Consider the following 23,496-nt stretch of genomic DNA (forward strand, 5'->3'; position numbering starts at 1 on the left):
TAGTGCCTGTCTCCTACTGTGGGAGAATCTGAAACCCTCAGTTCTTTCAAATAAATGGCATGTTTGCTCCTGGACTTGAATGGGGCTGGGATTTCTCCTGATGTCTCAAATGTTTGCCAGTTTTCTGCATGTTGTGTCTTTAAGTCAGGTTCTGGATGGCATTTGCAGCTAAGACTTTGCGTGGTTTAATTGCATTCAGTGGAGGGAAGGCCTGCTCTTTGCTTGATGCTGGCTGCTAACACCACTGCTTTAAGGAACCCAAATGATTGATTATTTTCAAAAAATGATTTATACTCAAAGAAACAAAGATTATTTGATCCTTGGAATTTAATATATTCTTGCAGAGCTGTTCCAGTACATCAATCCTGGGTTGCTTGCTTTCTCTTTTGGGATTATGCATACAGTCTTTTGAATCTGACTCTGTACAATGGTTTCCTTTGTTCATAGTTGGGACTATTTGGGCCTTAAAAAAAAATCCATAAGGGGATGACATGAGTCATTGGTGAAATATTCAGCTATCTGGACTGATGTGAACTGACACAGCTCTGCAGTTAATGGAACCGAGCTGATGTGCGCCAGATAAGTATCTGACCCTTTTGTAGTTGGCCTTTTTTGCTGTATTATGCCCCTTTCTAGGGAACAAACTTTTATAGCTTCAGTCCTGCGGTTCACATTCCTTGATTTTCCTTCCTAAAGTGCCTTTCCTCTTTGTCTAAATATGTCACTTTGTTTTACTGGGCTGCTGGGATGCCGAAGAATTCCAGTGGCTGTAATAAGTCTATCCAAAGGACGGTTGAATGATGGCAGCTGGGGGGGCTTTCCATTATTATTATTTTTTGTCTGTGCTTTGACTTGGCCTCTGCCACCTTGTTTGTTTAGTCAGTGATCCAAGGACTGCAGCAAGGAGTGCAGCTGTGGGTGAAAAGTCTTCAGATAAGAAGCAGGATCTGTTGAAATCCCATGAGTGTGAACTGGAGCCTACAGGCTCCATAGAAGTGTGTAGCTATCTGAGGCAGCATGCAGTTCTGATGTGCATTTGGCTTTGGATCTCTGGGCAGGAGCATTTACCTCTTGATGTTCAAATAATTCCTGTGAAGGTCTAAGACAAGTAAACCTAGGAGCAGCTTGCCAGAGAGTGAGAGAAACCCCAGCTCCAGGACAAACGGGCGCACTCTGAAGTGCTGCTCCTTGCTGCAGGCTTGAGTTTGCTCCTCTCGCTCTGAACACTGGTAAGGGCAGCAGCCTGGCTACGGCTAGGGAAGAATTTAGTGCTCGTTTAGTGCTAAGGGAATAAATAATAATGGAAAAGTATTCTCTTTTTTAAAAAGAAAAATCAGAAGCTGATAAAGATGGGAAGGGAAAAGCCTGTTCCTTTGCCACTGTTTGGAGCTGTTTGTTTTCCCTAGCTGGTCTCCACGCAGGGCGGAAAGCATCCAGCGCGTTGCCCTGACAGTAGCGTTGCCGGTGCTGAGGAATTTCGGCGCGAACCCCTGCACGCAGCGGGGAGGACGGGGCGCGGGCAGAGGGGCAGGGAGCGTTGCTGCCCGCGGCCGAGCGGGGCTCAGCGCCCTTTCAGAGGGATCCAGCCCTTGGCCGGGTTTCCCGGATTGGGATTAAAGTGCTGTGCTTCTGCTGAGTCACAGCTGGCTGTTCCTGCCTCCTAATTGCTGCGATGCTGCTGTGCAAACGCACCCTCGGCTGACCTTTCCCAGCTTGGAGGCTTTTTGTGCTTCTGCTGGAGATCACCTTTTCCTTTAGAAGCAGACAATAACATCTCCTCCATCTCTCCCTGGGAATGTTTTCCCTCTGTGCTTTGGCAGCCTTGCAGAATCCTCCTCTCCTGTTTGGGAGATAATGCAGTGAGGCACGATGGTGCTCCACTTACTGCTGTTTGTGCAGGATATATTATATTTTGGCCAATTAATAAGCTTAGTAATAACTTTGCAGGTCCTCATGTGATAGATGCAAGTGCCTTATAGTGCTGGTGATTTTCTGGCTCAGGGATGGCAAAAGTGAGAAATGGGAATGCTAAGGACTAGATTCTCTAGTGGCACAAATGGGTCCTGCTTTATTAAAGCCAGCGGAGCTGCTCGTTATGTCCCCAGAGTTAGCTGGCACTGCCTGGCTTGTCCAGGGTCATGCAGCTGAGCCAGCTGCCCCGCTGGGCACAGGAGCTGTATCTGCTCCTGTTCAGGGCTCTGTTCTAGTCTTGGTAACGGTGACAGAAACCTGCAGCAACTCTTCTGCTCGGAGGTGTGAATTTACCTTGATGTAGCTGAGACTGGGAGATAACCCTTCAGATGTAATCCTAACTTTTTTCCTGAATGCCCCTACATGAGGTGGCACATGCAGAAAGATAAGTTCCCTATCCTTCAGCTGTTAAATATGATTCCAAAGTTATTTACTATTTTGCAGCAGGTTGGACTAGATGGTCACAGTGATCTTCCCCCTTTGGCCCTGAAATGTGAGTTCATCTTTCTGGTTAAGGTAGGATGGAGAGGAGAGTGGATGAGGCAGGGAGATCAAGGACAGCTTTTCTCAGGTGAATGAGTGCAAGTGTGTCTATGCACAGCAGTGTGCCATATTAGCAAAGGCTTGGAGCAGAGGGCAGGACTCCTGGGTCCAGTTGCTTGCTGACTCTGAGGAGTCAAGACAGGGTAGGTGCAACAGAGCTAGCTCCAAACTAGCTGGTTTGGATACAGTTAATCTACACGCAGAAGAAACAAGCTAACTTAAGCCAGTTTGTTAATCCAGGGCATTTGTGGGCAGGTTAACTGCAGTATATCTCTTTTATGAGATCCTATATATATTTTTTCTATAAAATGATTTTTCACCTTTCTGTGGGACTCAAGGTACTTTTTAAGGAGACACTGCTTTTGAAATAATCCTTTTTCACCTTGTTTACTGTTATTACTTGCTATGGGCTAAGATGGAAAGTTTGTTTTATGTTGGCTGGCTCGTTAGTGATGTGATGCTTGAATGCAAATACCCAGACTCTGGTGGGTTACATGTTAAATGATGGGAAAGTTTGCAGAGTGGACCTGGAATGAGTGGGAGCACTAATGCTTACTCATTTTTCACCTTATGACCTCCAGTCTTAGTCATACTATAGCTTATGTGAAATTATTGCCAAAGTGCTGTGTCATGAAGTCCTGGAGGTCTTTGGATGCCCTTCAGCTGTTACGAAACCAAGTACAGAAGAATGGTTCTCTGCTATGATGAGCCATTGTATGATGGTGACCTCTCCTCTAGACCCCCAAATGTTTCCGTTATTATATTAACTACACAAATAGGTCTGTTGTGCAGAGTAAGTGCATGCTTCAAGATGCTGATAGGGAATATTTTACTGTGAGGGATACTGTCAGGCAGAGTTGGAGGAAGGGGATTTTCTTGACTTTGAATACTAGGAATTAGAATTACTTACAGAAGTATATTGGAATGGCATTGGTTTTCAGGGAGAGGGCAAGGCTTTCCATGACTTCTTAGGGCCAGTTTTAGATACAGCTGCAATGTTGCTGGCTGATTGTGTGGCAATACAGCTGTTTTCTTGTGGACAGCAGTGTATGTTGCACTGGATAGTGCTAGTGGTGTGTGCAGTTGTGGTTCGTTAAACCACTTTGCTAAAACTTTTTCAGTTCCTGGTCTATTGAGATCCTCAAGAGTCTGCTGACCCTTTTAATGGGGTGAGCAAAAGACAGTAGGAAAAGCAAGTCTGTTTTCAGCAATTTACCATCTTTTGCTACAAAATCTGCTGCAGCTCCACTAGAAAATATGTAGAGGTCTGTAAATGGGAAAAGGCTGATCTTGTGCAGACTGGTTTGGAGTATTCAAACTGCTCCGGTTACAGTGTTCATTGCAATGAGGATGCTGGCCTGATAAGGAAAGTGGACTTTGTGTTGACTGGTAGGTGCATGCTCTTTCCAGGCCAGCAGAGGAAGGAATTAGCTGGGCATGGTGTGGGAGCTTGTCTGCTGCTCTCATTACTGCAAATGTTCTCAGAGTTGGCTTTGATCTCCAGGGATGTCAAGCCAGAGCCTTTCACTAGCAATCAAATGAATGCAACAGTGAGTCGTTAAGAATTGGGGTAGGCTTCCAGATGTGCCCTCTGTACTAGAAACAGCATTTCTCCTTCTACCAAACACATGCTGTGTTACTCAGCCTTTGGGTACCTGGCATGTCAGGCAGCACATTGCTTTGAGTCTCGATCGCCCTTGAATCCTAGTCTACCCTTGTGCTAAATATGCACTGTTTTGAGATGCAAAGCAGCACTGTCGACTTACTGGATTTGCATGCGTCCCAGGATAGCTGGTTGGGTTTTTTGCTTTCTTTTTCTGAAAGCCTCTTCTCCTGGAGTCATTTAATTGCTTAGTTAAAAAAAAAGTCTTCCTGAATGACACCTTGGAAAGCTTGAACATCACACTGAAAAACTGGAAGGTGCAACTTTAACAGATTTATTAAAACCTCATGATTAGAAGAAATGCACTTGAATTTTGTCATTTATAAGAATCCAGAACATCCTCGTTTGAAAGCCTGGTTTTGTCCTCTGGACAGGCCATGTTGGGGCTGCTCAGCCTGTCCTGATGAGCAGGACTGGGCCAGGGGAGGGCAAATGCCACCCAATGTCATCACCTGTGGAAGGAGGAAGGTCATTGAAAATCTGTCACTAGTACTGCGAGGCTGCAATAACTTCAGCCTTCAGTTCAGTGGTAAGCTTTCATATTACAGATTTCCTTGGGGATAGGGATTTAATTAAATGCCCAGAAAAATGATGGGGGAGAGAATTGTTTAGAGGCTTGTTACTTGCAGCTTGGTAATTTTTCAGACGCTGGAAACGCAGATACCCACCAGTAATGTATAAGCGACTTATGTATCCTGACGCTTGGCAAAAAAGCTTTGGGGTTTGTTCAAGAGCTTCACTCCAGGTGTTAAAATTGATGATTACTGGCACCTTTGTGGCTCAGATGAAGGACTGGCATGTGGGGAGGAGGAGAGGGAGCCACTGGCAGGGGGGTCCCCAGGAGGACGTGGTCTGGGCAGGGGGAAGCCATAGGGCAGAATAAAATGCCTTGGCCTGGCAGGACGGAGGTAGGAGGGTCCGGGTTTGATCTCGGGGCGGTTGGTGTCCGAGCGGCCCTGCTGATGATGGTGGCTGAGGCCCAGGCCGGGCCCCATGGTGGAGGGACGGGCTCAGCCTGGGGAAAGGCCCTCCTCAAAGCTCAATTAACAAGACAAAAATCAGATCCCACATTAGTCTGCTCGTTAGTATTTCGACCCCAACCAGGCCTCCAGGGAGTTTCCTCCCTCCTTGCTTTCCGTGTGCCCTGCTTGGGCCTGGCGGCCGCGGCACATGAGCGGGAAGCCTCCAGGAAAGGCCTCTTCTCCCCCAAATTTCCAGCGGAGGTAGGTAGTTCTGCCGCTCTGGGATAGAGCAGGGAACAACGGTGAGGGCTGAACCCATCCTTGTGTCTTATTCCTGCTGGTGGTGGTGTTAAAGCGAGGAATGCCCGAGCAGTAATGCGGCATGTGGGTGCAGGGAAAAAGGCTTTAACTGCCTCTCCCTGCAGGTGCTAAACAATGTTTGGCTTTTTCGATTAGCAAGTGTATTGCCATTAAAAAAACCTCTTGTTATTGCCTGTGTCCAGAAGGATCAGAAGGGCTTAAGGACTCTTCCCTCTCTTAAAACTTTATTTGGAGAGCAAGCAGGGAGAGGGAAGGTGAGAATTAACAACCTGAGTGTGTTGGGGATGGTGTTTGGTGTGCTCCAGCGTTCACCTTTGTTAACAGTACTACTGTTCCCTCCTGAGTTCGGGGATTTTTTTCTGGCTGGTCAGGCCAAGCGAGGTGGTTGGTGCTGGGCTGGAGGGCACCGAGGGGCAGGCGAGGCTGAAGGGCCCTGTCTTGCCCGGAGCCCGTGTCCAGGCCGGCTGGGAGCTGTTTCAACTCATGCTGCTTCATTTGCTTTAATGTCAATGTGTAAGAAAGTGGTGGTGGGGGAAGGTGGCTATTGGCCAGTCTGCAGCCTGGAGTGTGGAGCTGTAAAGTTAATACCAGCTGCCTCTCCCCCAGGTTTTAGCAGGTAATTAACTGATTAGGAACCTGATTAACACAGGAAGATTGGTGTTGTGGTTAAAGCCCTGGTCAGATGCTGAGGAAATGGGGATTTAATTCCTGCTTTTGCCACTGTGGGGTTCATCAGCAAGTCATTCATCTCCTTTGCCTCATTAAAACAGGGGAATAATGCTTGCTCTGTCTTGTTCGAGGGCTTAATGCACCTCTGGGGCGCAGGAGCTTTTGGGACAGCGTCTGGCACAAAACAGCCCTCGTTCCAGTCTGCTGCTGGGTGTAGGGTAAGGTCTGGTGCGCCAGGACTTGCTATTTTATATGAGACTCTTCAACTCCGCATCCTGCTTCCGCAGCCGCCCGGCTCGCATGCCGGCAGCAGGGACCATCGCATCCTCAGACTCCTGCCCCGAGCTGCAAGTCTCTCTTCTTTCTGCCCTCTGCTGTGTTCTCTCCTTTGAGGAGGTGAAGCAGAGAGCTCTGCAGCACCAATTAATGTGAGCTGAGGTTTTAATCTTCTTTCTGTGATTTTTAACCCCAAACCTGTGTCAGGTTGCCATTTGCAGTGGAGTTGCTCTGGGTGGTTTGTGGCTGGCCGCCTCTTCCATGTGCTGGATACACTCCCACCTTCCTCCAGTGCATCAGGGCAAAAGCGGAGCTGTCGGTCTCTTTGGGCAGCTGTGTGCATCTTGATCGAAAGAATGACCCTGTGTGTGATGCTGCATAGTAATGTTATTCATGAAGTAGTAAGCAAAAAAAAAAAAAAACACTTTTATAAAGCAACAGCTAATTCAGTTCTAGGATGAAGGCCAAGCCCAGTGCAAGTTTGTAAGAAATACCCTGTAGGGCCCGTTTTCTAGTCAGTCTGGTCTCTGTCCTTTCCTGTCCGATTCCATCGTAGCCCCTAACGGGAGGCTGCTGAGTTTAGATTTGGCTGAAAAATCAAGGGAAAATAAACTAGTTAGCTGAGCATACATAAGAGCTCCTTCTGTATGAAGCTCATCTTTCTGGAAAGCGCTAGCTGAAGACTTTCATGCTGCTTATGTCTTACTCAGACCAGCGCTTTTAGTGATGAAGTGCAATACGAGTGATCTGTAGGGCGTAAGCTGGCTCTTTGCACCTCCTTTGATTTCTGGGAGTGAGCAGAGGTGAGACAAGCTTGCACGCTAGTGATTTCCTCTCCTACCAGCTACCTGCATAGTTTGCAGCCTGCTTTGCACCACTAGTGCTGTGTCCAGTGTTGCCAATTCTGTCCTTGTTGTTAGTGCGGTTTAGGGTCTTCCTGCAAAAGAGGGGAACTGCATGTTGTGTTTGGAGCCTCGCAGCACCACGGGGAGGTAGGCAGGTATCGGAGTCATCCTTTATAAATGGGAAAAGTGATGTACAGGGCATTGAAATGGGGCTACAGCAGCAGGCAGCAGTGCTGAGACTGCTGCCTGCTCACAGGTTTGTCGGTTCTGGAGGTCCAGCTCTGTCGAAAGCCCATCACCTTACTCCAGTTGCTGCAGGGACCTTTGGCAAGCAACTGTCTTATGGCTTGAATGTGGTGTAATTCTATTAAATGTGTAGAGTTGACAAAATCTGCTTATTCTGTTGTGTTGAATTTCCTTCCTCTCTCAATATGTTGCACAATTTGTTGGCTGTCAGATCATCACAAGAAGTATTATTTAACTTGTTCAACGCTGTACATTTCTCTCCAGTGAGATGACTGACTGGCTCTGGTGTGGGCTGGGGCTCCCTTGCTAAAGGAGATGTCTTCATGGTTCTTGTGACGATAGCAGGCAGGCTCAGAGATGATTGCAGACATTTCAATCCTGTTCTCTGCAAGTCTCTCAGCCCTGTTGTGGCAGACTCTCCCCAGGAATGGCTTAAGTTCAGTCCTGCAAGCAAGTCTCCAAATTCCCCCTGCAGTCTTTGCTTCAGAAGCAGCAGGCTGATGTCAGGAGTCTGGAATTCAGATCCCCTCCCCCTTCCTCTTTGCCTTTTTCCCCATCTCTTAAATAAATTTTGGAGGCAGCTAGGAACAGACTGATATGAATCTCTTGGAGCCCAGAGAGGTGCCTGGAAAGAAGAGATGGTGTCTTATTATTATTTTATTTGCTTAAAGTCAGCCTGGGCTATATGCATGCAGATATTTTTGCATAAAATAAAACAGTTAAAGGCAGTAGGAAGAGCTAAGCTGTGAGGGTAGCCTTGACTAATGTGTGTCACCCACAGTCTGTGTCTAACAAGAATGAGAGCGATGGGGAAACATTACAGCTGCATGCTGCTTGGGCTGGGCTTTCTCAGCTGGTTTATCTGCAGTGTTGACTTGGATTTGCCATGTGTTTCTAATCTCTCATCAAGGGCCCAAATTCTCTGGACTGGAAATTTCTCATACCAACAATATACATGATTTTTCCATGCAAATATTAGGCAGATCTTGGTAACCACAGCCTGCTATATTTAAAAGATTTGTTCATAATGTTTCTTTTCACTGCTGGGGTGTTTGTGTTCAAGTGCTGATGTGCATGCGGTAGCCTTTCCCCATTGATGCTGCCCCTTGTGTATGGCATGTGCCTTTGGGGACCCTCTTTTGCAAATCCTCTCCCTTTCCTTCCTTTCTGGTGTTTCTTGTAATGTGCTTGATCCCAACATGAGGTGGTTTATTTTTTTTCTCCCTTGCAAATTTTCTCCTATATTATCTTTCTGCCTTTTGGAGATCTATCCTTTTTTGCCACGAAGGAGACACCATACACCTTCATGTATGTAGGTGGGCTGTTTGTGGTTTTCCATGAGTTGGTAATAGGATTGCACCCTTGGCAAGGCAGCTTGAGCGTACTGAGAGAAGCTGAGGGCCGGCCAGCCTGGGGGGCTTGTTGCAGAGATGTTCACAAATGTTGGATGGATTAGCTAGTATGTGGCTGTCCTTGAGGGTCTGAGTAATATCACTCTTCAGGGAAAATAATGGATTATGTGGCAAAAGAATACAGCTGTGACATATTGTCCAGGCAAGGCTAAATGGAGCTGTTGTGCAGACATTTGCTTTGGGCGCTGCCAGGGTTTTGCTGAGTTGGATGGTTCATCTCTTTGACAGTGCTTTGCTCCAAGTATTAGGTCAAAATTTAGAATATTCTAAGTGTTTTAAGTCAGATCTGGTTACTCCTCTTCTGGAGGCACCATCTCTTGACATGAGCGAGGCCAGCTTAGGAAGCTAATGAGATGCAACATGCACATTGTGTAATTGGCTTTCTAGAGACTTAAACATCTGGAGGTGAACCAGCCCCAAAGCAGCTAGTGCAGGGAGCACTGGGTGCAAGTGTTCTTCTATTAGCTGGTTTACAAGGCTTTTGCTCCCACAGCTGTTAATCAGTGTATAAGCCTAATGGGATGTGGTTGAGAAGGGCTGCTGAGGAATGGAGCCTTTTCCTTTGTGTCATTAGTCAAAATGCTTTGAGGCATCTTCTGCCGAAGGGCTGTGGATGTCTAATGCCTGCAGTCTGCCTCAAGTTCCTGGCCAAAGTGGCAGGTTGTGTTAGGCCACAGGACCAGAAACAAGGTTCTTCCTAAGCCAGAGCGTTACTGGACTTTTCCCCTGTGCTGTGATGCTTGTGTTGTGCTGGTAACCCCGGCTGAACACTGGCAGGCATGAGAGGTTGTGCAGAGATCCTGGCACGTTGTAGGGGGGAATACCTGGTGACGAGGGCAAGTTACTCCCTGGGATAAATCTAGGCTTGAGTTGTGGGAGGCACTTGGTTGCTGCGGGCCTTGGCGAGGGCAGTCCAGTTGTGCTGTGTCCCTGTTGGGGACAGTTATGGGCAGTTTTTTTCTATGGTGTTAGCATGTAATCCTGTAAAGAAGCTTACCCAGGTATTTGCCTTAAAACAATTTTTGGGGTCAACCAACTTGAGAAAAAAGAATCAAAATATTTGCATCAATATAATGACAATGTCTTGATTTAAACCCTTTCTCTGAGATCATGAATTTCCTGTCTAATGCTTAATCTTTAGGATGTACTTGAACGATGGAGACTGGGTGAAGGCATCCAGAAAATATATAACTACTATTACTAATAAGATAGTATATTCTCCCTTCTCTCCCAGTGCAGACAGCTGATAAACTGCTCCTCTCTGTATTGAATTAGTGTCTTTGACCAGCAGTACAGTGTTCTAGCTTTGAAGCTGGTATTAACATTGCATTTGTGAATGTATTGAAAACATATTTCATCTGTTATTTTTAAAATTGTGATGAATGATTTGGATCTTAGCAAATGCCAGTACTGTTGCCTGCTAATTCTTGTTTTCTCCTTTTCTCTTTACAGCTGAGCCTGCAGATCTCTTGAAGGTATTAGATTTTCATAATTTACCTGATGGTATAACAAAAACAACAGGGTTTTGCACAAGCAGAAGATCTTCAAAAGAAGCAGATGTTGCTTATCGAGTAACAAAAGATGCTCAACTTAGTGCACCAACAAAGCAGCTGTATCCTGGTGAGTCTACACCATTTTATTTGGCTAGTATATGGAAATACGTGGTCCTTTTCTTGGATTCTCCAGTCACAGGGCACTGTGTACTTCATTTTCTCAGTGGGCACATGTGCTCCCTTGGCAAAGGAGCAATTCTACTGTTTCGGGGTGGATGCGGACTTTCAAACATCAAACAGCATTGCAATAGCTGTTCTTTATTACATTTAAATGTGGTGGCAGGTTTCACTGAGGAGGATGTAGCCTATGCCTACATCTGTTCCCTCCTATATTAGAAAGTTTTTACTGTCCCATTATCACATGGTGAAATCCAGCTGGGAAGAGAGACTTGGATGATGCAAAGGAACGTGGACTGTGTTTTGCTCTGCATTTGTGGAGTGCCAAGCACAGTAGGGTTTTATTCTGTGGTTGTGGTGTCTTTCATAATACAAATAATCAGGATATAAAAATAATAGACTGCCCCACAAGAGCAGATGTCCCAAGAAAAGTTGTTTGAAGAAATGCATGTCATTCAAATCAGAGGTTTATTGGAGAATGCCACTAGGATGCAGGGAGTTCACAAAGCCCTTAAAGAGCACGTAGGCCACTGACTGTTTTATTCCTCACTGAGGATATACTGGGGATTTTTAATGTTTCAAGCCAAGGGACTACCACTGCTGTAGAGCAAAATGTGCTTGTAAAACAAGACTAGAAACATGGGCCAAATTATTCACTGTCTGAAGGCTTCACAATCTTGAACAAAGTCACTGCTGAAAAAATTCCTTCTAGAGATAGGGGAGTGCTGCTGTATCCCTGTTTTACATAGGGAAGTTTAGGGATACTGGGAGTAGGTATTGTAGGACTCCCTAGTTTGTAGAAAGTCTTGTGTCTGGACTCTGGAAGTTTGAGTGTCAGGGATGAATCGGACCTGCTTGTATGAGAGGGTTCCTCATGTCTTTCAGGCAGAGGGATGATATATGGTAACATGCTCCTTCTTGCAGTGGAAGAACACACCTTTGCTGAACTTTTAACAGCAGGCAGAAGGGCACTATATAACTCAGTTGCAAAGCAGATGACTTAAAGCAGGCGGCATGCACACACTCCTCTGGTGTTTAAGAAATTTAATGATACAAAATCCATTAGCTAAATCAGAGGTAATGTGGCATGCTGCTACCAATGCTTTCAATTAACATGCTGTATCTATCAGACCCAGTCTGTCAGCAGCCTAAATGAGGACTCCGAGGCTGTACTGTGGATGCACTTTCATCCTCTAGTGCTGTATTGCCTTCGCTGAAGATTGTCATTAAGGTTATTTTAAGACTTACTATCTTGTGACAGTAAGCAGGTGAATTATTTAATCCCTGATGAACATGAGCATAACCTATGTATATCCTTCCTGCCTATCTTGCGTAACAACTGGGAGCCGGACAGTAAGAGGAGGGTGGCCCTGGCAGAGATGGGTGTAGCATGCCTTGGCTGGAGGCTGGAAGTCCTCCATGGTACAGTCAACCCTTAGCTCCTCTGTTTTGCCTGAAGCCCTGTTTCAAAGTCTGAAGTGCAGAACAGACCCTTTATCTGTGTCTTTATTAGGATTTCTGCCTGGGGCAGGATAATCCTTTCTGATGATGACTATCACATGCCCAGCTGCATCCATTCCACCAGTTCATGCCTTCACCTCCCTGTGGACCGCACCAGTGGATGTAGGGAATATTCAGTTTTGGCCCAGAAGTGCTTGAAGAAACATCTCCAGTTTGGAATACAGAATCAGACCAGATTTGGGAGAGCTTTCCAGTGGTCATGTTCACTGCCATGAAATCATGCCTAATGGCCTTTGTCTCCTGGTGCCCATGACCAAAGCCACAAGACATAGAAGTAATGGATGGAGTCTTCTGGCTATTTAGTGTGAATGGCTAATGTAGCAAAGAGAGAGATGCTATTTCTGGTAAAGGTTAACATGACACAGCGTGCAGAACTTGATCTTGGTCCCAATGGAGTTCAGTATTGCAGTAGATCTGGTTTTGTCCCACCTTACTATTTATAGATCCTCTTCAAGTTCTTGTTTTGCATTGGTGTTTTTCTTGGGTGAGATCATCTGGATGATGTTTCCTTGGTGTCATCAGACAACTTTTAAATCATTCCATAGTCTGGATAATCCTGTGGTGGTTGGGGCAGGTCTGTCCCCCTGCCAAGACTTCCAAAGTCATTGATCCCAGTCTGCTGCCTCTTAAATAAAGAGCAGAGTGAAGAACCCCCAGTGCTTTCCATCAGATCCATAAGTGTTGTCTCAGTATATCTCCATAACTAGATGTGACTTGAGCTCATACCACCAAATGAATGAGTGGAGATAAAGATAACAGAGTAATTGTAGTGCACTGTACCAGGGGAAATGTGGTTTTAGTGATTTCACATTAACAGATGGGTGGGTTGTAACATAGCTTTCTCTGCTGCAGAGCGCCCTAGGCAAATGTACACTGTACATAATATTTTGTGCTAATTAGAAGTTGGTGTTTTTCTAAGATGGTAGTTTTATGGGCTTTGCATTCTGCCTCTGTAGCCACAGCCAACAAAGCACGATAGAGATGTGTATATATATATACACACACATATAAAAGCCTGTCTGTTTTTCAAGCCCACAAAAGTGAGAAAATCTGCTGAGATGCTCTGTCCTTGCTGCCTAAATAAGTTTTGCTTCCCAGCAAAACTGTGCTCTTCCAGCAGAGGCAAGAAAGGCAAAGTTTTCAGTGGCAGCCAGCAAAATGTCATTTGCATTCTTTTAGCAGACTTCATATTCTGTGCTGCTTGTGGGTGTCTGCATATATATTTAAGAGCTAAGAAATCTTTATTATAGCTTGAACAGTCATCTCTGAGGAAAATGAGCCATTCCAAAATTGAAAGCTTTCTCAGATGAGACAAAGACCAGAACTTTGACACCTCTGAATTAGCCATTCTCCTTTGAAAAGCCTCTGTGGAGGTGACACTGCACAATAGATCTGCTTTGTATTTGTATCAGGATCCGGATCAGCTCACTACAGTATCAGAGAATTCATTCCAATTTTTTGCTTTGAAGCTGCTACAGCTTTCCTAGATCAGCAGCAGGCCCCATGTGGTTATGCCTGCAAGATCAGCATTAGGAGTGTCCTTATTTTGAAATTGCCCCAGGAGCCTTTGATTTCTGGTCACAGTGCTTAAAAAAAAAAACCCTCAGCCTGACTCTGCTGGTTTGAACTGGGCTGTTACTATGAACTGGTGGTGAAATTGTGGTGCACATGGAGGGGGACTCCTCTCTCCATCATCCCCCCCCTCATTCCTGATGGCAGTGCAGTGAAAGCATGGAGGATGAAGGAAGGCAGAGGTTCAGAGTTTGGACAGACCTTCCCAGGGTCCCTCTGTCCACTTCCAGCAGTGAAGCTACCAGAGCAGTATATGGGTGATTTTTCTTCCCAGACAGCTAAATATCAAAGCACACCAAAGATGTCATGTGCTCATGTGAAGCTAATGGCTTCAGCATGGAAAGCTGAGAGCATGGCAGAGGGATCTGTCTGGTCTGTGCCCACCTCGGCCTTCCCTGGCAATGGTTTGGGGAGTGCTCTCCTGTGGCTGCAGCTCTGTCTGCAGATTTGGGATCTTAACCCCGTGCCTCGCAGGATGTTGCATATAGCAGTCCTGAAAAGACTTGGCAATGGGGTAAAGTTATGCTGAGCCAAATTCGGCATTGGTGCAGTTCTCTGTGAAAAGATGACTGTGCGTCATCTTTCAGTGTGAGTTTGTTTGAAAAAGTGGAATTCAGTATAAGGGCATGATCCCAAACCTGTTGTCAGTGGGTGTCTCTCCCCCTTTAAAGGGGATTTGGGTTGGTTTCTCTGTGCTTCATATATTTATTGTGATGTATGTATTATTAATGTTTATGTGGATGGGTTTTCATACATCATTCAATAGCCTGGGTCATTTCTGGCTATGACAGTAAAGGCATTGTTATTTTGCCAGGATAGCAGAGCAATAACAGAGTAATGTCAGCTATAATTCATCCATTATGGTTATTTGGGTTGAGAAACTCGCATCACCATGGAGACATTTTAATAATAATGAAAAAAATTAAAAGCAGCTTTTTAATGAGTTGGCAGCTTGTCCAAGTTGAAAGGTACTGTATTGTGGATTCATAATGAAATTTTGGACGTGAACTATTTTACATAAAAGGCCCAAAACTGCAGCCTGTAATTGGAACCAGGAAGGCGTATGGTCTTGATTGGGAGCTACAGGAGAATTTGTATACAGCAGGAGGGAAATAAAGCTCAGCTCATCTTATGGGAAGGCACGATAATCACGTCTTCCTTTGCCAAATATCTGGGTCTGTGTCCTAGGGGAATCGGCCTATAGTCATGGCATTTAATTATTGGCTGCAAGTCCTCCATTCAGAATAATGCTAAATGCTTTTATCCTAACGTTGCTTAAGTGAGGGATATTAAGTTGGGGCAGATGCGATGTGTTGTTGTAGGTATCCTCACTACATCCTGCAGCGCCTGAGTGTTTTCCCCTGTGTGGGACAGTGGTGTTGATACCTGTTTGTAAATGTGCCCTTTCTGACATGGCTTTCAATTAAAGCTAGCAGCTAAACACGTTCAAAATAAGTACAGTGGTTAAAAGCTGCAGCAAACTCCCAGACAGGAGTGGTGATTTTTGTGGCCTCTTGCTTTTGAACTTCCTAGCTTTGCTGTGGTCAGAAGAATTCCTCACTCGTGTTCCCTGTCCCCTCCCCAGGTCAAAATCCCTTATGCAGCCCCAGGACACCAGCTAAGAAAAGCCTAAAGGGGAGCAAGAAATCTATTTGAAGCTTCTGGGCACAGAGCTTGACATTTTTGTGGTTTATATGGCTACGAATTTGCAGTTTGAAAATGATCCATTGTGTTGTTCCCTTCCCCACATGCAGCCAGCTGCCACACACGTAGAGTCACACTACGCGCACATCGCGCTGCCCGGCACGGCACTGCCCCACTTTACTGTGCCGTGCCGTGGTTTAAGATTTCCCAGCTAGATACCCAGCGGTACAATACAACTTTTGTTTTGAAAGCCTGAACCTTAAAGGAAAGATACCCTGTGAGTCTCGCTGCTGAAATGCAGCATGTGAGAAGGTTATGCTGTGTAGGTCCCACCTCTGATGATAACTTGATCAAGCAAGCTCCCTTGCTAGCACTTCTGGTGTTTTTAAGACCACCTGTTTGGGATATGCATGCAGACTTCAGTTTGAGCTGCTCTTTCCAATCTGTATTGCTTCTATTTGGATGGCGGAGAAAATACAAACTGCGGAGCTGTATCCTTTGCAGAGTACATGTGACTTGGTAATGTCCGTGTTGACTTGAAACTTAAAATGAGTTAATCTGGACTTGCAGGGAATAGACCCTTCCCCTGTGAAGAGCATTGACTCTGTGCTGCCTGTGTACACTCTGTGCTGCCTTAATCCTTCAGATCTTGCAAAAATACCCATGGGAATCACCTGAGCTCTGTTTCTTTGAAGGAGTAGATGACCCTTAATGTCTCCTCTAACAGGCTAGGAGAGTTTTTGTTAGCTGCTTTTAAATATGCAGACCAACTAACATCTCCTACTGTTTGCCAGATTTATTTCTGCTTTCAATTTTTTGTTTGAACCAACCCAGTGAGACAGCCACAGAATGCTCACTTCTGGTCTAAAACAGACAAAACCTGATGCAACTCCCCTATTCCCTTAAACCCCTTCAAGATATTGTGCATGTCTAACTGGCATAGGATGCTTAATTCCCTCTGTCCCTCTGACATCTTAAGTCAATTTGGAGACCTTGTGATGCATAAAATATAAAGTTTTTGCTGTGTCTCCTAAGAAGTTCCCGGATGCACCAAGGAAGGGTGTTTGGGGCAAATAATACAGATTAACTCCCTTTTTAGGACCTCTGCTTTTTCACTGGAGCGCTTTCATCCCAGACCAGTAGACCTCTTGCTGTCCTTTAGCTCAAATGTGAGGAGTTGTTGGCTTTGTAAGAGATTGCAATATGGGCTGGAAAAAAGACTTTTTGATCATTACTTAAGCTGCTGTTAGAGCAGCTAGCCCTCAGGACACACTGCCTTTCATTGACTTTGCTAGTGCAGTATGTTTTGAGTTGCAACCCTGTGTCCCAGTAGGCTTTGGGGGGAAAGCCAGATCTTCAGATGGCAACCAAAATGCTGCCCACTTCAAATTAGGGTTGCTGATGTGCACATGTCTATAGGGGTAAATAGTTGCTAATGGTCTCCCCATGGGCAATTAGACAACAGGACTGTTCAGTAGATGAGCATTTTCAAAAAGAACCTGACTAACCTCTTTGCTTTTCCACTCCAGCTTCCCCATTCCCAGAGGACTTCTCCATTCTAACCACTGTAAAAGCGAAGAAAGGAGGTCAGTCCTTCTTGATCTCAATTTACAATGAGCAAGGGATCCAGCAAATTGGTGTGGAGATGGGTAGATCTCCTGTATTCCTGTATGAAGACCATACAGGAAAGCCAGGCCCAGAAGACTATCCTCTCTTTAGAGGCATTAACCTAGCAGATGGCAAGTAAGTGAAACTTTGTGCACAAAGGAAAAAAAGTATGTTGTTTATATCAATACCAGCATATGTTGAATACTGTGTGTAAAATAGAAGCTATATATTAATGTATGTACACACCATTTACTACTGCCCAGTCTCCCATTCTTGAACTTCATACATTGCCAGATAATACTGCAGATATGAAAAAGGGAATCTCATACTATTCAGTGCAGGTTGTTTGAGATTTGAGGGATAGGAACACTGACTTTCGCTACAGAGAGCCTAAATAAATTGGTGTGCCCTGCCATGTCCACATTAAATACTTTGCAGGACATAAGGAGGGTGGAAGAGGGGCATTGTTAGGGAGTAACCTTGAGAGCGTTTTTACATGTACCTCTTGTCGGAACCAGAGCATACTCCCCTACCTGTTCTGGAGGGATAGGATGTGAATGGCATCATCTGTCAACACAGCTATAGTCACTTCTATTTCAAATAAGACACTTAAGGTCTGCCCAAGGATGATTTTTCATCCTTTTGCAGATGATGACTGCTGTGAAGTTTTACAGGAACATCATTTCAGGAGTCATTGCTATAAAACTGGCTTGTTCTTGAATGCCCAAAGCTCTGTTTAACTCATCTGTGGGACTGTGTTCTTCTAGGTGGCACAGAGTAGCCATCAGTGTGCAAAAGAAAAATGTCACCTTAATTTTGGACTGTAAAAAGAAGATAACCAAGTTCTTGGACCGAAGCGACCACCCCATCATTGACGTCAATGGCATCATTGTATTTGGAACAAGGATACTGGATGAGGAAGTCTTTGAGGTAAGCCACGGCAATAAGTAGCTGGAGATGTTTCACAGAGATGAGCTGGCTGCTGGTTGATAAGTTAGACAGCTTGTTTTTGAGTCTCTTCCTGGGTTTTTGTGTAGTAGAACTCTAAGACTCAAACTCTGACAATTTTAATTGTGTGTTTTGACTAGGTAAATGCTTTCTGTAATAGTAATCAAAACAGTGGGCCAGATCATCTGCTGGAATGAGCTCTCCTGGTTCTCTTTGGTTTCATGCCCTCGTTGGTGTTCTGGATGAGCTGCTGCGATGGGATTTTGTATGTCTGTAGTTTTCAAGCTGTTGGCTTGTTCAGTGTGGGAAGGGCTCCACCCTTGGATGTAGCAGGATTTCATTCATCCCTGCATTGTGATTTAGATTGTATTTCAGGGGCAGTAAGCAGGAGCTGAGGGAAAGCAGCTCCCTTGCAAACTGTAATTCACTGAGCACTGTAAGAATTTGCTCTTTCCCCATGTGTTGGCTGATAATCGGTTTCTTGGGCTGTGGCATAAGAGCAGTCTCCCAAACAGCTTGTACGGCAGCTTCGTCACCTCCCACACAGTTGCTGCTTTTCAAAAGCAACCCAAAATCTTGATGGGTGGAATGTTCCTGTGAGCTCCTCTTTTAGGCAGAGAGATGCAGGAATATTTATAGAGGAGGAAGGAATATAGTAGAAGTTCTTCCTGTAGTGTAGTGGCTAGTCTGATGTATGAATTTGACTAGCAGTCTCGATTTCAATGATCTGCTGCACTTCTGAGGCTTTTTGTGTGTGCAACAAATGTTGACCCTGGTCTTGTTTGAAGCTAGAATCACTTCACTGAAATCGGAGCCAGTACAAAGGAGTGTAAACTAAGACCTGTTGACTTCTGTATCCCTTTATGTATTGTTTCCTTGGAAGGAAGAGCTGTGTGTATCTCATGGGCCTAGCTGACAAATGCAGCAAAGGAATGGGGAACATCTTATAAGTGGGGGATAATTAGAGCCGAAGTGAAGCCAGTTCTCTTCTGCATTGCGCTGTCACTTGGAAGGAAAGTTTCAGTCTGTTTAACATTACCAACATCTGGGAGCTGGCCTGCTGTAAACAGAGCAAGAATGCATTGACTGAATGCTGCTGCCAAAATCCCAGCTAGGGAGTTAGAACTGGATCTCTAAACTGCATTAAATTAATAGACATTCCCTGGGAAGTTTAACAATTAAAAGGGAAAGTAAAAGCTGGGTTTAATGGGCACTGGAGTGTCTTTCACAAATATTGGACATTCTGCCAAAAATTTCCGCAATCACACTGGATGTGATATTTTAAGTAGAGCTGTTATATAAAGCGGTCAGCTTTTCTGGGAGACCACTGGACCTAGAGATCTGGTAGATCATCCTCTGAAAAGTTAGTATTGCATCCAAATTGGATAAGGAGGCTGCAATTTGGAGACTTTCATTTTGTTGTGATTTGGAAAGGAATGCACCACCCCCTCCAGCTCCTGCATCCTCCCCGGAGAGTGCTTGCAGGCACAACCCTGTATTGCTGTTCTGTTTCTAATGAGGCTGTAATGATATCTGCCTTGCTGGAGGGTGCACAAGGGCTATGCAAGTATTCTGGCGTAGGTGCGGTAGCTGCTGTAATACAGCTTCCATAGCTGCCCTAAAGCTTGAGATGTTCCTACACTGGCTCTTAGTGCTCATCTGGATTGAGGACTGATAGCCCCTCTGCCAGACGGGCAGTGCGTGCATTCAGGGATGGCAGCCTGCTCCCAGCTCCACTGTTAACCCTTCCTAGGCGGCTGGGCACTAGCTCCTGTGCTGAAAATGATCTTATCCCTGCTAAGTACAAGTTGATGGGACTTGTGAAATGTAGCTCTTGAGACCTTTGCCCTGTTGCCAACTCCATGCACAAAACAGCTACCAGCTCATTGCAGGTACTTCCAGAGAAACTTGGCATAGTGGACAATTTGCATGTTTTTCTCTCTCCTCTCACGTATGTTGTATAATAGTACATATGTTAAAGAAACCACCTCTCCAGTTCTGATCTTTGTCCTTTCCTTTTTTGTCGTCTCCATCAGGCAAAGGGTTTTCAGCATACTCACATGCACAAGCTTTAAACTGAATGTAATAGGTTTCCTGAAGGCAGCTATAATCTAATCTTCTAATTCATATCTCATCAACCTAATTTCCTTTGGGTCCTCCTTTCTCTTCTCTGCAATCTGCAAGTCTAAGCAGAAACTATGAAAAAACATCTGAGCCCAGAAAAATGGGAAAGGGATGTAAATAGTCTGTGAAGTTATGTATTCCTAGGAAGCTGTTAATTTCTGGACTCTGAATTCCAGCCACGATGAGATGAAGCTGCTACTGTCCTGTAGGTAACTGTCCTGAACACCTCAGTGTGTGAAGATGATGTTCCCCAGGGTTTTCTGTAGCTGTGGAGTTGCCTCGATGCTATGTTTGTTCCTTTTGCTGGAAACTAAAATAACCAAGTTAACCTGGAGTGGGGTGGAAGGCTTTGGAGGGCTTGGACAGTCTTTTTTTAAACACTGATCAGCAAGAGCTCCAAGATATGGGGATTCATATTCTGCTTATCTGAACCATTGTCCGGACTGAAACCAAACAAAACCTGGAACTTTTGTTTTGAAAGTTCTAATTATTTAAACTCTAGGTCTGGCTGGGGTCACAAGCAAAGCAAAGCTCTGCCGCATTCATCAGTCTAGTGCACAGATAGTGACTTCCTTGCTCGTACTCTGTTGCAGAAAAAGTCTGGCAGGAAAGGTTAGAGAAGTTTCAAAATATGTCTCTAGCACAACATTCTTCCAGTGGAAAAACGACTTCCTCTCATTAAAATTCAATTAGTTCGGAGGCTGTGTGGATCTCTCTGTACGGCTCTGGGAATGCCGACTAGGTTTGAAAAGCGGCCAAGCCGAGAGCCTAGGTTATACAAGTTAAGTTTTGTGCTGAGCTGTTGTTCAAAACAGAAGTTTACAAATGCGAAAAAGTGTCAGGACAGACTCTCGCGCTGGGTTTGGGAAGTGGCGGCTGGCTTCATGCTGTGAATGAGAGGACAATGTTGTGAGACAGAAAAGACCATTTGCGGAGAGCAAAAGAAAAGAAATAGCCCATGGTGCCAGATAAACACTTTCTCCCTGTGTCCAGGCTGTAGTAAGCAGTGTTCCTGTGGTTTTAGCAACACTGGAAGGAAGTCAGAAGACATGTGAATGTATCTTGTTTTTTCTAGAGAGATTAACTGTTTCTTTTGCTGTGTTTTATAATGTATCTTAAAAAGTAGTGGCCCTTCTGCTGGAAGCTGTACCTAACAACCGTGGCTGTGGGTCATTTCTATACTTTGTAGGCTTTCATGTGAGATCGCTCTTGGAAGATGCTCTTGCCCAACTCACTGTTGGGTTCAGTGGATGGCAGCAATCTCCCCAGAGCTTGCTCCTTCCCCGCAGGCTGAGCAACTGGGCTGGAATATTGCCCCTGCTGACCAAAGCTCAGCAAAACTTTGATATGTTTAGCCAAAACAGGGTGCAGCTCCAACCCTTTGGTCAATGTGGTGTGTGTTCCAGGACCGTGCGGATGGCACCTCCCAGGGGGTTTGCTTTTCTGACCTGCTGTTTACCACAGTGGTCGTCCTTTGGAAAGGCAGTTCAGCCCACTCTGGACATCTGACAAGAAGTCACTCTGGTTTAGCACGTGTGGGGTGAAATGAAGTCCAAATCATGACTCAGTAGCAAGGTTGGATGCTGGGTTTCAAACCCAGAAGTGGTGGTGAAAAAAATCCCCAAACCTGCAGCTGGAAGATCTTTATAAATTGAAGATGCTTTATAACATCTGTGGCAGATAAATGTCACTGTGGACTGGATTAGGTGAAACCCCCCCTTGCAGAGGTGTTTTTGAATGTACAATCCCATAGAAGTTTGGTTCTTGCAATAGCATGTGGTCCAGCCCTCTGTTTTACTACTCAGTGTTACTCTGACTAGGACTCCACAGTGGTGGGCTGATAGATGAAATGAAACTTGCCCAGACCTTGCCAAAGTCCCAGATGTGTGGTGTCTTTCATATTTCTGCAGGAAATCCTTTATTTCCTGCTTTTCTCCTGATCTGTTAGGAAGAGACTACTGTGTGAGGCTGCAGCACCTATAAAAGTGCTATACAGCACCTGGCTGGCTGACAGAATTGGAATGGGCCTTGTTAAATTGTTCTGTGGACCTTGGTGAAGTTACTGAGGAGACCCTGGTAAAACCTGTGTGCTTGCTTTTAACTATTTGAAATTTTTCCGGACTGTCCCACAAGGTAAGTGGTATTTTGACTATCTAGAAATACATTGTTTTGGAGTAGTGCCTGGTATTTGCCCTGAGATAAATGAAGTTGCTTTTTTCCCAAGAGTGGGAAAGTTGGTGCCTGTATATACTGCTGTTTAAGGTTGATGCTTTTTTCTGGTTGGCTTCCCTGGAAACGGAGCCTATTTTGTCCAGCTGAATACCTTGACCGCATCTCATTGGGCTTAGCTGGTACTGTGGCACCAAATGGTTTCTTCTGATTTTGCCAAACAAGGTGCAAAGTAGGAGGGTCTCCGGCCCTTGCATATGCTGTTCTGCCAAAGCAGTAAAACTGAAGGATGGACAAAAGTATTTGCTCATGCCAAACCTCTCTCCTGGGAAGAGATAAGATGTGCTGCTGCATTTTGGATGATGCTAAAAGGAGGGTGCTTTTTCTTCCTTTCCTGCTTTGTGTTTTGGGAGACCACTAGTGAAATCAAGACATCAGAAGTAGAGGGAAGGCAAATTGTGCTGGGTAAGCCAGAAAGGCTGGGCGAGATGCCAGAGGTGCTTTTAGGGCTGTTGGAAGTTTCAAGGTGCGACAGGGCAAAGCAGGATAGAAGCTTCAATGCCCTTAGCTGTAACATAGGTGCCATTCGGGTGCTGTGTTGCTCTTGGATTGAACTGCCAACTCCCTTTTAATCTTGTGCCTTGTTTACACTTAGAAACCAATTATCACTGAGGTTGATAATCCTGGATTTCGTTTCACTATTGTCATGGCTTTCTCCCTTCCTTCCCATGTTCTTGGTTTTAGTGTTTCCAGTTCTGGGGAGTGCTGTTATTTTTAATGTTTCTGCGCATATTTATTTTCCAGACACTTCTGAGGTTGAGATTGGATCAATAGCTTTTGCTTTACCAAAGTGTGTACAACTGAAACCGGGGCTCCTGCATATGGAAGCTTTTTGTAGCATTTTCCATCGTTTGAGGATGGAGAGATTCTGCTCCCCCTTTGCAGGCAGAGCTGCTGTTAATGTGCTGTGTAGTCTCTATCTGGTCTCGCAGGGGGATGGCCATGGAGTAGTGTGCTGCACTGCCGAGAAGGCTGTGTTGATATTTGCAAAATGTAGGTATGGAGCACACTGGAACACTTATTTGTTTATGGGAGAAGTAACAAGTTCCCCAGTCTCCTCAAACCGTGTGCATTTAACGGCTCCGCTGAGCTCTGTAGGGCTACTCATGAGTGTAAGGCTGAACCCTGTTTGGCAAGATCTGGGCCTAGTCCAGAGCAGGAGAAAGGAAGTGGGCTGAGGCCTTGTATTAAGTTTTTGTCAACCTTCAAAAGGCATTTTTGCTTATTAATCAGAGTTGTACTAACCTGAATTTCTCCGTCAAGATGCACCAC

The 23,496-nt window shown here is 45.1% G+C and overlaps 1 protein-coding gene across 2 annotated transcripts in view; it reads left to right on the plus strand.

Annotated features, from left to right (window-relative positions):
• The window catches only part of COL5A1 (collagen type V alpha 1 chain), a 173,302-nt gene that overhangs the window by 28,807 nt on the left and 120,999 nt on the right, over positions 1-23,496 (plus strand). For both annotated transcript variants that reach the window (XM_026094410.2, XM_026094409.2), the window contains exons 2-4: positions 10,361-10,528; positions 16,845-17,058; positions 17,691-17,853. In XM_026094410.2, the coding sequence (XP_025950195.2) occupies positions 10,361-10,528; positions 16,845-17,058; positions 17,691-17,853 (545 nt within the window). The remainder of the gene's footprint in view (positions 1-10,360; positions 10,529-16,844; positions 17,059-17,690; positions 17,854-23,496) is intronic.

The sequence above is a fragment of the Dromaius novaehollandiae genome, chromosome 20 (assembly GCF_036370855.1).
Source record: "Dromaius novaehollandiae isolate bDroNov1 chromosome 20, bDroNov1.hap1, whole genome shotgun sequence".
NCBI lineage: Eukaryota > Metazoa > Chordata > Aves > Casuariiformes > Dromaiidae > Dromaius > Dromaius novaehollandiae.